Raw genomic sequence first — 14,228 nt, 5'->3', positions numbered from 1 at the left:
GCGTTTTATTTCTTTCACATGTCAATGGATAGTGCGCGCTGACAATAACATAGTAACATAGTTAGTAAGGCCGAAAAAAGACATTTGTCCATCCAGTTCAGCCTATATTCCATCATAATAAATACCCAGATCTACGTCCTTCTACAGAACCTAATAATTGTATGATACAATATTGTTCTGCTCCAGGAAGACATCCAGGCCTCTCTTGAACCCCTCGACTGAGTTCGCCATCACCACCTCCTCAGGCAAGCAATTCCAGATTCTCACTGCCCTAACAGTAAAGAATCCTCTTCTATGTTGGTGGAAAAACCTTCTCTCCTCCAGACGCAAAGAATGCCCCCTTGTGCCCGTCACCTTCCTTGGTATAAACAGATCCTCAGCGAGATATTTGTATTTATATATTTGTATATGCACCCTGAGCCTGCAGGACATTTTGAGTTTCTTTGGACATTGATTGAAGCTGCTTGTCCACCATTCTGACTAACCTGCGTTGCAACCTTTTCATCAGGTTTTTCTCTGCCGTCCAGTTAGAGCTACAGGGCCATGGGTTGTAAACGTCTCACTTATGTTGCGCCCCGTGGACACAAGAACTTCGCAATCTCTGTTGATGGACTTTTAACCTTGAGATTGTTGATATTTTTTAACCATTTTGGTTCAGGTCTTCAAACAGTTCTTTCTGTTCTCCATACATAGTGTGACACACACACACGGCAAAGATTGAGTAAACGTAACCCCTTTTTATCTGGTTATAGGTGTGATTTTCATATTGCCCACACCTGTTACTTGCCACAGGTGAGTTTGAACCCTCATCACATGCTTGAAGCAAAGTTGTTAACTCAAAATTTTGGAAAGATTGCAACAATTTTTTCCTGCCTATTTTTGGTGTTGTGTGAAATTATGTCCAAATTGCCTTTTTTATTCAGTTTTTTTGTGTTCCAATACGCACAAAGGAAATTAACATGTATGTAACAAAATGTGCAATTGTAGTAATTCTCTGGGAGAAATGCTTCATTTTCGGGCAATATTTCAATGGTCTCAACACTTTCGACCATGACTGTGTATGTATGTATGTATGTGTATATATATATATATATATATATATATATATATATATATATATATATATATATATATATATATATATATATATATATATATATATATATATATATATATATGCATATGCATGTCCACGTAGTATATTGCCCAGTGACGTAGTATACAGCACAGAGCCATGTAGTATATTGCACAGCGAAGTAGTATACAGCACAGAACCACGTAGTATATTGGCCAACTACGTAGTATATTGCCCAGCCAGGTTTGTCACAGGTGAAAAAATAAACATATACTCACCTTTCCGAGGGAGCCCTTGTAGTCCACGGCAGGTTCCAGTCCCAGGGTTGGTATTAGCGCAAGACCTGTGAGGACATCGCGGTCACATAACCGTGACGTCATGGCAGATCCTTCTGTCACCGGAACCTGCAATGGAAGATGGCGGCCGGCGCGAGCTGCAACGGAGGGTGAGTATAGCAGGATTGTTTTTTATTATTATTTTAAACATTACCTTTTTTACTATTGATGCCGCATAGGCAGCATCAATAGTAAATAGTTGGGGACACACAGGGTTAATAGCAGCGGTAACGGAGTGCGTTACACCGCGGGCCATTACCGCTGCCATTAACCCTGTGTGAGCGGTGACTGGAGGGGATTATGGAGCGGGCGCCGGGCAGTGAGTGTAGGGGAGGGACTAATCGGACTGTGCCCGTCGCTGATTGGTCGCGGCAGCCATGACAGGCAGCTGCCGAGACCAGTCAGCGACGCGGGATTTCCGTTACGGAAGTTGAGGACAGACAGACGGAAGTACCCCTTAGACAATTATATATATAGATAGATAGATATATTTTCTAATTTTGGTTATAGACATTACCACAGTGGATTTTAAACAAAACAATTCAGATGCAGTTGAAGTTCAGATTTTCAGCTTTCATTTGAGGGTATCCACATTAAAATTGGATGAAGGGTTTAGGAGTTTCAGCTCCTTAACATGTGCCACCCTGTTTTTAAAGGACCAAAAGTAATTGGACAATTGACTCCCAGGCTATTTCATGGACAGGTGTGGAATCCCTTCGTTATGTCATTGTCAATTAAGCAGATAAAAGGCCTGGAGTTGATTTGAGGTGTGGTGTTTGCATACGGAACGTTTTGCTGTGAAGTAAACATGCGGTCAAAGGAGCTCTCATCAATGCAAGACAACGGAAGACAACAGTGGTGGATGATCACAGAATAATCTCCATGGTGAAGAGAAACCCCTTCACAACAGCCGACCAAGTGACCAACACTCTCCAGGAGGTCGGCGTATCAATATCCAAATCTACCATAAAGAGAAGACTGCATGAAAGTAAATACAGAGGGTTCACTGCACGGTGCAGCCACTCATAAGAATCAAGAAGAAAAAGGCTAAAAAACATCTAAAAAAGCCGCACAGTTCTGGAAGAACATTCTATGGACAGATGAAAGACAAGATTGCCTTGTGCAGGCATGTACTACGGAGGACAGAGAATGAACTTCAATCCAATATTGCAGCCAGCATGCAGCCAGCGGGTAAGGAAAGGGTGAATCAAACACCCAAAAGCCCCGCCTCCATGGCTGAAGATTGTTCCCTCCAAATTCAGGTGACAGAGTCCCTTTAAAGCAAAGTGGAATATTCTTCAATGGCCAAGTCCAGTCCCCTGATCTCAACCCACTGAGCAGCATTTCACTTGTTAAAGATTAAACTTCAGACAGAAAGGCCCCAAACAAACAGCAACTGAAAACCCCCGCAGTGAAGGCCGAGCATCAAAAAGGACGAAACACAGCGTCTAGTGATGTCCATGACTTCAAGACTTCAGGCAGTCATTGCCAACAAAAGGTTTTCAACCAAGTACTAAAAATGAACATTTTATTACAAATCATTTAATCTGTCCAATTACTTTTGGTCCCTTTTTAAAAACAAGGTGGCACATGTTAAGGAGCTGAAACTCCTAAACCCTTCATCCAATTTTAATGTGGACACCCTCAAATGAAAGCTGAAAGTCTGAACTTCAACTGCATCTGAATTGTTTTGTTTAAAATTCATTGTGGTAATGTCTATAACCAAAATTAGAAAAATGTTGTCTGTCCAAATATATATTAAGTTAACTGTATGTGTGTGTGTGTATATGTATGTATGTGTGTGTGTATGTATATTATATATAATTTTCTATTGTGTATGTGTAATTTTTCTAATTTCGGTTATTATTCTCAGCCGTATTGCCATCGATCAGCGGAGTATTATAGCCATGTGGCTTCCATCTTTCTGCAGCCTCCATGTTAGAACGACTATTGTTTGACACCACTTTCTTATGCTTTCCACAGGACGACATCATCGACGACGTAGACAGTTTTGTAGCCGCAGCCGAAACGTTAAAAGAACGAGGAGCCTACAAAATTTTTATTATGGCCACTCATGGACTCCTGTCCTCAGACGCTCCCAGGTTAATAGAGGAGTCGGCCATTGACGAGGTAAGGGGACATCACTGTAGAGCCAAGCTCCGAATCCTCCACTAATAAAAAGAAAGCAACTTTCAAAATAGTCTTCATTAAAAAAAAATATCCCATTGTTTGGTACATTGAGCTAATATACAGACTCATGCGATTCTTGTCGACCAGATCGGACTATGTGCAGTCCTATATTACAGCTCTGCAGACCCCTGCCCGCCATCAGAAGTCCGTATAATGGGCATGTGGGCACCAGACCTGGACCACCGAGCCATGGAAGAAGACTCCATCATTGGTTTTTTTCCATTACGTGGACGGTCGCTCTTCCTAACCACTTCCTCACGTTCTCTTCTCCATTTCAGGTAGTTGTCACAAACACGATCCCCCACGAAATCCAAAAGCTGCAGTGCCCCAAAATCAAGACGGTGGACATCAGCATGATCCTGTCGGAAGCCATCCGCCGGATCCACAACGGAGAGTCCATGTCTTACCTCTTCAGGAATATAGGAATGGATGATTGACCCTTTTTTATTTGCCGTCTTTTTTTTTTTTTTTTTTTTTGTCTATATAAATATATATATATTTTTTAGGAATCATACCAAGGGCCAAAACTGGAATTGTACAGTGTCTCTGTGCCGTATAAGCGATAACCTTAAGATTTCCACACAAGCCATTTGTTTTTTTCTTTCGTCTACCTGTAGGTTCGCCAATCAGTGACGTCTTTAGAGGGTTTTGTTTTGCGAAAAAAAAAATTTAGCAAACAAAATTCTCACGAGCAAAATGAAATAAACGAATCTGCCTTTATGTGCACTAGGGGACGGTCTCTTAAAGCAGCAATACTAGAGACTATCTGCACTTAAAGGGGTGGGCCTGACCTTGGATATTGGTGAGCTACTCAGAGCTGAGGTGTTGGACCTTCACCGATCTAATATTAATGATCTATGGTATCTAAGTTCTGGACCACCCCTTTAACCTAAAAAGCAAAACTTTAATTAAGTCAGTCGTTTCCCATTTACCTCCCCCTGCCATTATAGCCCACCCAGCTTTCCATGGAACCTGAATGGCAAGATCACCTAGTTTTAAATGGATGGGTAATCTAGGGCTATATCTCTGATTTGGTCAGGTGTGTTGGCAGCCATGTTGCTCGGCACCCAAGTCTTCAAATGTTTAGCAACTTGATGGGGTTTTTTTATGTACTTTTTTTTGCGGGAGGGTTACTTCGTTTTTGCTTTTTTTATTTTAGGGGTAGATGCCTTTTATATTTGTCTATTTTAACCCAACGAATAGGTAGCTGGGGATCGAAGCCACTGTTGACCGGGGCTCATGTATGAAATTGCAATGGCGCCGAGACGTCGGAAATGATGGAGGTCCAAAATGTGTAATTTAATAAATGCCGAGCACCTTTACCAACCCCTTTCAATGCTGGCGGTTTCCATTCCTAAGTCTTTTCAGTCAATCATACCACCGTCAATGCATTTTATTCTACACCTTTATTCTTAATGGGGTGGGCGGACGGTTTGGGATGTCTGGAGCCTCGTGTGTCTGGTAATGGCGGCCTCCGCTGTGCAGAGCGATAGTATGAAGCGCCAGGAGTACAGACACTGCCGCCATGAGCTTATCGCTTGGGTTTTGCGTACCTAGTACTGCTGCTTTTGACCTTCTTATGTTCTGCTGCAGGCAGTGAGGGGCGAGGAATAGGCCGCCGTAGGCGAGGGCCTGTAAAGCATTGCTGAGCAATGTACTATGTGTGGATCAATGTACTGCAGGCCCCTTGAGCAGCACAAGGGCGTGAAGCAAGAGTTACGTGTTTGTTTGTTTTTTTTTCCTTTCCCGTCCCAAATTTGACTTCATCCCCCCTCCCCCTGCGCAGATCAGTAGAGCTGCTGCAATGTGTTAGTGGGGTGGGGGAGGTGGGATGGGGTTCTTCGTAGTGATGCTTTTTTTTGTTTTTGTTTTTTTTATTTTTTCAAGTGGTGCTTGAAAGTTTGTGAATTCTTCAGAATTTTCCATATTTCTGCATAATTAATTTAAAGACCAAATGAAACTTCAAACCAACGCAAACAAATGGTCCAAAAATATAATTTTTTTTTTTCTGCTTCTGTGGGGGGTGTCTGAGCTGTATGAGCACTGTGAGGCTCCTGGGTCCCTCGCTCCCCCCCCCCGTCTGACGAAGTGGTCGCCACACAGTGACATGCCTGGCAGGTTAGGGACCCACTGAGCGCTTCGCCATGACATGGCAGTGGGATTACACATTCTGATTAGGTTTTTTTTTTTTTGCTTTATCTGTAGTAGATTAAAAAGTGGCGTGAGTGTGCGATCCATGTCGTCTTCTAACGTCCTGTCTTATGATCCAATATCAAACGTCTGTGAGTGGCAAAAGTATGTGAACCCCTTAGGATTAGCAGATAAACTTTCAAGCACCACTGTAAGTAAAACATACAGAAAATGTGCACTTGTATTTATTTTCTGCAAAAGATGAGGGAACATGTAATAAAATTTGTGAATCGTGGTATTTTTTATTTTTTTTTTCTCCTTATTTTCTGTCCTGCAAAGGTTGATGATAAAAATCCAACTCCCTGCAGCCAGGAAGGGGCCGGCCGGCCTCCCTATGGGGACTATCCCCTTGGGGCCACGGCTGGGAAGGGGGGGTGGGGTCTCCCTGCATACTGTGTTGATTTCTCTATCGCCTCTCATTGGGGGACGCAGGAACCATGGGGTGTATGCTGCCGCCACTAGGAGGCTGACGCTATGCACAAAAAAAGTTAGCTCTTCCTCTGCAGTGTACACCCCACCAACTGGCATTAGGAACCTCAGTTTAGCTTAGTGTCAGTAGGAGGTGGACACGGGTCTTTCATTAGACCCTTATCTACCTCAATGTGCGTCGTTTTCTTACAGGTTTTTCGGAGGGATACAGGGTGAGCAGTCACACCTGTAATCCCACAATGCGGACTGTGTACGGCGTGTACTGCCACCCCGTATCCTCATAGATCCCTCGGCAGGACCAAGATCCTAGCACACAAGCGTGCTCAGAAGTCCGGTCCTGCATCCGTCCCCCACCCACTTGCCCACCAGAGCCTGTCTGTTGCGGAGACGAGGACGTCCATCAGCTCCCTGGACGTGTCATTCCTCTTCAGGTTCGTAACGGCGTGGGATGTTTAAGGTGAGTATTTTCCCCATTCCATCCCATACCAGATCTTCAAAGGGGGGGTGCTTTATTGAGGGGATCCCACTGGTCGTCGCCCGTTGCAAGCGGGCAGCTGCACGCAGATGCAGGGGTTTTTTTCAGCACGCAGCGGCCGCGCTTCTTTCAGTCTGCCGCGCCGCTTCCGTACCTGCGGCCGTTCTGCCTCCTGTTCCAGCACGGCGGCCTTTACAGGCTACCGCGCCACTTCTTGCCCCTGCGACCGCGCAGTTCCGGCCGCCTTTAGCAGCTGCCCTGCCATCTGTGCCAGCACGGCAGTCTTAGCAGGCCGTGCTGCTCTGGCCGCTCTCTGCGGCTGCGATGCCTTTGTCCCAGGCTTTTGCCTTTGTCTTGCACTGGCGGTCGCCGGCCTCTAATTTAGGCCCCGGCTTCACCCGGGGCCTACTTCCGGCCGCGACTCCGCCCATCGGGCGGGCTTTTCTCCCACCAGACTGGTTCAAGTCAGCGAGCTCCGCCCATCAGCACCATCTTGGCGCTACTCTTGGAGGTTAGCCTAGCCCACTTTCTCCTGCGCCCCTGAAGTTGTTTTCGGTGCCAGGAACGCCTTGCTCCGGCTCCTCCAAAGCGCGTAGCCTGGCGTCCTCATTCCTTGCGGCTCAGCGTTGCAGCCGGTCCCGGACAGAAGTGTCCCAAAGGTCTGCTCTGTCTGCCTGCACCCCTGCGTTAAGGATCATCGCCATCTGAGGTGCAGCTTTCCATCCATCACCTGTCGTGAGTAGCTCTGCTCTGCAGACTGACACTCTGCTTTCCTGTCCCCTAACCTTCTGGCATTCCTCACTGGTTCATTCGCCATGTCTAATCTTAAGGGAAGTTGCTCTCGCCCTCCTACTTCTGCCTCTACCTCTTCTGCCTTAGTCAAACACTTTGCGTGTTCGTCTTGTAACTGCAACCTTCCCTCAGGTCTGTCCTCTCCCCTCTGTCAGACCTGCAGCAACCCCATTATGCCCGCCGCCCAGGACCCTCCTGCTTTTCCGCCACAGAGCGAAGCCTCCACTACAGCCTGGGCGTCCTCTCTGTCTCAATCCGTAGCGGATCTAACACGGGTGTCTCAAACCCTTGTCTGTGCTTGATAGGTTGCCCCTGCAGACCCCCACAGTAGCCAGCGGGTCACAGGAGCCTCCGTTATAGGCCGCAAAAGGTCCAGATAGGAACGCCGGTCTGAGTCCTCTTCTCGTTCCATCTCGCCACACGGTCCTTCTCTGCGGTCGGCCTCTTCCCGGTCCTCCTCCCCTGAGTCAGGCGAGGCGTTCTCTGATGCGCTTTCGGAGGACATTTCGGAGCTGGATTCTAACCAAATCGCTAGCATGAGGGATATGGTTCAGAACCTCATTGGAGCGGTAAATCAGACCTGTGGCATAAAAGATACCTCTACGGAACCTGCAGATCAGGTGGTTTCGTTTAGACGGTCTAAACCACCTTCCAAGTTTTTCGCTCCTCACCCTGAATTCGAGATCATGACCAGAGAAAGAGAATCTGACCAGACTTTTCAGAGGGGAAAGCTCCTTCGCGGTTTATATCCCTTTTCTCCAGAACTTACCGCCAATTGGACTGTTTCTCCCTCGGTGGATCCTACAGCTTTCCAGGCTGTCCACCAACACGGTCCTTCCACTGTCTGGCAAAGCATCTCAAAAGGATTCTAACGATAGTCATAGAATCCTTTGCGAAGTCAACCTTTGAAGCGGCTGCAGCTACTCTATGCCCGGCCTTTGCTTCCACTTGGGTTTCTAAATCCATATCTAAATGGGCCAAACCACTCCATCGGGGCATCCTGGACGGAGCTCCACCCGGACAGCTGGCGGAGTTTGCCAATCAGATTTCTCATGCGGGCGAATACCTGGTCTCCGCCTCACTGGACGCCGCGTCTTGTGCGGCTCAGGCGTCAAGCAATGCTGTTGCCATCCGCCGGACCGTTTGGCTCAAGACCTGGCAGGCGGATTTGTCTTCTAAAAAGTCCCTTACCAGCCTGCCTTTTCAATGTTCACGTCTCTTTGGTTCTAAGCTGGACCAAATCATTAAGGATGCCACCGGGGGCACAAGTTCTCTTCTTCCCCAGTCTAAACCTCGCCGGCCTCCTCCTAGGGGACAATTTCGGCCCTTGCGACCTTTTCGTCGCTTTGCGGCGTCAAACTCCTTTTCCCATCAGCGGCAGCAGAGGCCACAGGCACGTCGAGAAGAAGGCGGTATCCTTTAGTTCCACTCCTTCCTGGTGTCCCCGCTACTCCCAAGGTAGATCTTCCAGGTCTAGGACTGGAAGATCCACCTCAGCATGACTCACGGCAAGACCCCAGCGCACCTCACAAGCTGGGCGGACATCTTCTCTTTTTCAGAAACGTCTGGATCTCCTCAGTGGAGGATGCATGGTTCAGGGAAGTGGTATCCTCAGGATACAAAATAGAGTTAATGTCACGGCCCCAGGATTGTTTCTTCGAATCCCGCCCTCCAAGAGACCCCGCTCTAGTTCTGGGTTTTTTTGCAGCCATCGCTTCCCTCCTCGAATCCGGGAGAATCGTTCCTGTTCCAAAAAAGAACGGTTCACAGGGTTCTTTTCGAATCTTTTTGTGGTACCGAAAAAGACGGCAAGGTTCGCCCCATTCTGGATCTCAAATTGCTTAACAGGAGGGTTCGTCTGAGACCCTTCAGAATGGAATCCCTTCGTTCAGTAATTGCTTCCATGGAGGCTCAGGAATTCCTGTGCTCCATAGACATCCAGGACGCCTACCTCCATGTCCCGATCTTCCCGAGACATCACAGATTCCTGCGTTTTGCAGTACATCAGGAGCATTTTCAGTTTGTCGCCCTGCCGTTCGGTCTCGCAACCGCTCCCAGGGTGTTCACGAAGATCATTGTAGCGCTCATAGCCATCTTGAGGGTCAGGGGACTGGTATTTTTTCTGTACCTCGACGACATCCTCATCAAGGCTCCGTCCTTTTCGTCCTCGACACTCTAGCCCGTTTCGGGTGGCTTGTCAACAGGAAGAAATCCTGTCTTGTTCCTTCCCAGCGCCTCGTCTTTCTGGGCATGCTCTTCGACACGCGTCAGACCAAACTCTTCCGTCCCGAAGACAAGAGATCCATCCTTCGTCGGGACATACGCTTGCTCCAGGGTCCTCGGCCTCCCTCCTTCCAATCGGCCATGAAGGTTCTGGGGAGGATGGTAGCAACATTGGAAGCGATTCCCTTCACCCAATTCCACTCACGACCTCTTCGGTAGGCCTGTCTTCTCCCTGGATCGTCCGATCCTACTCTCTCCCCGGGTCAAACGTTCACTCAACTGGTGGCTGACGTCACCTCTCATCTCCCAGGGCAGGTCCTTCCTTCCAGTTCACTGGCAGGTAGTGACGACAGATGCCAGCCTACTAAGTGTTTCGTCACCTGACTGTTCAGGGTCGTTTGTCGGCGCAGGAGTCCTCTCTGCCGATCAACGTCCTCGAGATTCGGGCCATCTTTCTCTTCGTCACTGGGAAAGGATTCTCAGGGGTCTACCTATCAGAATCCAGACGGACAATGCCACGGCGGTGGTATATGTCAACCATCAGGGGGGAACTCTGAGCTCCTTGGCCCTGGCTGAGGTATCAAAGATCCTCCTCTGGGCAGAGGCAATGGTTCCGGTGATATCCGTTGAGCATATTCCTGGCGTGGACAATTGGACCGCCGACTTCCTCAGCTGCGAGGGTCTCACGGCAGGGGAATGGTCCTTGCATCAGGAGGTCTTCCATCAGATTTGTCTTCGATGGGGGACTCCGGATGTGGACCTCACGGCGTCCTTGGTTCGTCTCCAGGTCTCGCGACCCTCTCGCAGTGGGCGTCGACGTTCTGGCCATTCCTTGGTCGCAATTCGTGCTCCCCTAGCTGTTTCCACCCCTGCCCTTGCTTCCCAAGCTGTTGAAAAAAATCAAGACAGAAGGGGTGCCGGCCATTCTGATCGTCCCGGATTGGCCAAGGAGATCTTGGTTTGCAGAGATTGTCAATCTTCTCGCGGACGCCCCCTGGCGCCATCCAGACAGACCCGATCTGCTGTCCCAGGGTCCGATCTGCCACCCAAATTCTCGTTCGCTCAGCTTGACGGCGTGGCTGTTGAGACCACAGTTCTAAGAGCGTCCAGCCTTTCCGATCGGGTCATTCATACTATGATCCAGGCTAGGAAGCCTTCATCCTCCAGGATCTACTATCGTACCTGGAAGGCTTACTTCCGTTGGTGCGAGTCCAACCGCGTTTCACTTATGTCCTTTTCCCTGTCTTCCATTTTGGCCTTCCTTCAGGCAGGGCTGGATTCGGGCCTAGCTCTAAGTTCCCTGAAGGGGCAGGTTTCTGCGCTCTCCATCCTTTCAGAAGACGTCTTCTCGGCCACAGGTTAAGACCTTCCTTCAAGGAGTAGCCCACGCTGTTCCCTCCGTACAGGGCCCCTGTGGATTCGTGGGATTTAAATCTTGTGCTGGACGTTCTGAGAGGTTCCCTCTCAGGTTCTATCTTGGAAGGTGGCTTTTCTTGTGGCCATTACTTCGATCCGCCGCGTTTCCGAGTTGGCGGCCCTTTCTTGCCGACCTCCGTTCTTGGTTATCCACCAGGACAACGTGGTCCTCAGACGTCCGCCTTCCTTTCTCCCCAAGGTGGTTTCCACCTTCCACCTCAAGGACATTGTTCTACCTTCCTTTTGTCCAGCTCCAACTCGTCCTCTGGAGCAATCGCTGAACAAGCTGGACCTCGTCAGGGCAGTGAGGATCTACCTGGCTAGAATGGCCGTTTTCCAGAAGACAGATTCTTTTTTTCGCCATTCCTGATGGCACGCGTAGAGGCCTGCCGGCTTCCAAAGCGACTATTGGTTGCTGGATCAGAATGGCAATTTTTGAGGTTTTCCGGGTCAAGAACAGAGTGCCCCCTCCTGGGATAAAGGCTCACTCTACCAGTGCAGTTGGTGCCTCCTGGGCGGTACACCACAGGGCTTCCGCCCTACAGCTTTGCAAAGCGGCAACCTGATCTTCCATCCACACGTTCGCCAAATTTTACAAGATCTATACCTACGCTTCGGCGGACGCCAGCTTAGGCAGAAGGATCTTGCAGGCCGCATTGGTGAATCCTCTGACCTGATGGAAGTCTGTTTTTCCCACCCCAGGGACTGCTTTGGGACGTCCCATGGTTTCTGTGTCCCCAATGAGAGGCGATAGAGAAAACAGGATTTTTGGTTCCTTATCGTAAAATCTGTTTCTCGGAGCCTTCATTGGGGGACACCGCTCCCTCCCATGTTATTCAGTTCCGGTTGTTCTGTTCTATGACTGTTTCTCATGTTTACAGTTCTCATGTTTGTGGTTATGTTTCAACCTTATTGTTTTGTCTCCTGCTTTCTCACTAACTGAGGTTCATAATGCCAGTCGATGGGCAAGAGGAGCTAACTTTTTGTGCATAGTGTCAGCCTCCTCGTGGCAGCAGCATACACCCATGGTTCCTGTGTCCCCCAATGGAGGCTCCGAGAAACAGATTTTACGGTAAGCAACCAAACATCTGTTTTATGAGTTCAATGTATTGACGGCATGAGTTGCGTTCCCCCTAGTGGAGGCTGCTGGGAGCCAGATTTTCACGATTTCATTTTTGCATCTATATGCAGGAGGTTTGGAGCTTTGTTTTACAGAAATACTAACCGCTATAAAGATATATTAGGAAATTGATCATGGCAAAATTTTGGACCTGGTCAGAAATGAATGGTGATCAGGGGCAGAGGAAGCAATCGCCTTTCTTTTTGACCGTCATCTGTAACATGCCCAACCTATATTGAGGAGACACAACTCTTAATAAATTTCATACATATTTTTTAACGTGGTAGAAATAATAAACAGCGACCTAAAATCTCGCAACAGAAAGTAAATGCGGAGAGTGGGAAGGAATTACAGATGTGCGTATAATGCATGATTTCATTCACAGCCAGCAGAATAAAACATTGCACAGAAGGAAATTAATGCACAATCCATACTGTGGTAAGTATGGATAAATAACAGAATAACCAGTAATAAACAGTACCTCATAAGATATTATCAAATGTACATATAAATCCTCATTGGATATAAGTGCCGGGATGAACGAGCCCAGTGTCCTCTGTGACATGGGACTTCTGGTCCTGACGGCTCTATACCCAGGTCTGCCCGATGAGCGGAGCTCGGCCTGGTTTTTTTTTTTGCTGATAAGGCGTCAGCTGGCTGATGGCCGGGGGCACAGATGTCCTCTCCATTGTGTTTTCCTGACCTCTGCTCCATTAGACCAATTTGTAGCATTCGCTGGTTGCATGTTTCCTGGTCCTTAATTTTACTGCGCTCCATTAGAAGCGAGTCGCAACGTCCACAACATAAGACGCTCTCTTATCTCTGCTGTGTTTGTGGAGCCGTCAGCAGATTCTGCCGTTCCCTCCAAGACATCCCACACAGATATGTACTGGCCGGCATCCAACATGGAGTGTACAGCAACATGGTCTCAATACCAAGTTATCAGCGCAGCGCTTATAGGATGAGGGGAGTAGTTGTCCCGTAAGATTATAGCATCATCCACACTATTACATGCTGGTAAACCTCTTGGAGATGATCAGACGTGACCCAAAATTGTACTGAAAAATGGACTTCGGTTAGGGCGGTCCGACCATAGATGGGTGGGCTTCTTATAAAACGTGTTGCATTTTAATAAACCAGTGGGAAATTGCACACGTATTTACAATGTTACTTGTGATGTAAATTCTATTACTTAACCCTTTTCTGTTCCTAGGTTACATCCTGTATTATACCCCAGAGCTGCACTCACTATTCTGCTGGTACAGTCACTGTGTACATACACTACATTACTGATCCTGAGTTACATCCTGTATTATACTCCAGAGCTGCACTCACTATTCTGCTGGTGCAGTCACTGTGTACATACATTACTAATCCTGAGTTACATCCTGTATTATACTCCAGAGCTAAACTCACTATTCTGCTGGTGCAGTCACTGTGTACATACATTACATTACTGATCCTGAGTTACATCCTGTATTATACCCCAGAGCTGCACTCACTATTCTGCTGGTGCAGTCACTGTGTACATACATTACATTACTAATCCTGAGTTACATCCTGTATTATACTCCAGAGCTGCACTCACTATTCTGCTGGTGCAGTCACTGTGTACATACATTACATTACTGATCCTGAGTTACATCCTGTATTATACTCCAGAGCTGCACTCACTATTCTGCTGGTGCAGTCACTGTGTACATACATTACATTACTGATCCTGAGTTATATCCTGTATTATACTCCAGAGCTGCACTCACTATTCTGCTGGTGCAGTCACTGTGTACATACATTACATTACTGATCCTGAGTCACATCCTGTATTATACTCCAGAGCTGCACTCACTATTCTGCTGGTGCAGTCACTGTGTACATACATTACATTACTGATCCCGAGTTACATCCTGCATTATACTCCAGAGCTGCACTCACTATTCTGCTGGTGCAGTCACTGTGTACATACATTATATTCCCTCCAATACC

The 14,228-nt window shown here is 47.7% G+C and overlaps 1 protein-coding gene across 2 annotated transcripts in view; it reads left to right on the top strand.

Annotated features, from left to right (window-relative positions):
* The window catches only part of PRPSAP2 (phosphoribosyl pyrophosphate synthetase associated protein 2), a 58,357-nt gene extending 52,332 nt beyond the window's left edge, over positions 1 to 6,025 (top strand). For both annotated transcript variants that reach the window (XM_069734669.1, XM_069734668.1), the window contains exons 10-11: positions 3,394 to 3,540; positions 3,879 to 6,025. In XM_069734669.1, coding sequence (XP_069590770.1) covers positions 3,394 to 3,540; positions 3,879 to 4,037 — 306 coding nt within the window. In that variant the 3' untranslated portion in view covers positions 4,038 to 6,025. The remainder of the gene's footprint in view (positions 1 to 3,393; positions 3,541 to 3,878) is intronic.
* The last annotated feature ends 8,203 nt before the right edge of the window (positions 6,026 to 14,228 follow it).

The sequence above is a fragment of the Ranitomeya imitator genome, chromosome 7 (genome assembly GCF_032444005.1).
Source record: "Ranitomeya imitator isolate aRanImi1 chromosome 7, aRanImi1.pri, whole genome shotgun sequence".
Classification (NCBI taxonomy): Eukaryota; Metazoa; Chordata; class Amphibia; order Anura; family Dendrobatidae; genus Ranitomeya; species Ranitomeya imitator.
This window is presented reverse-complemented; position numbering and strand designations above follow the sequence as displayed.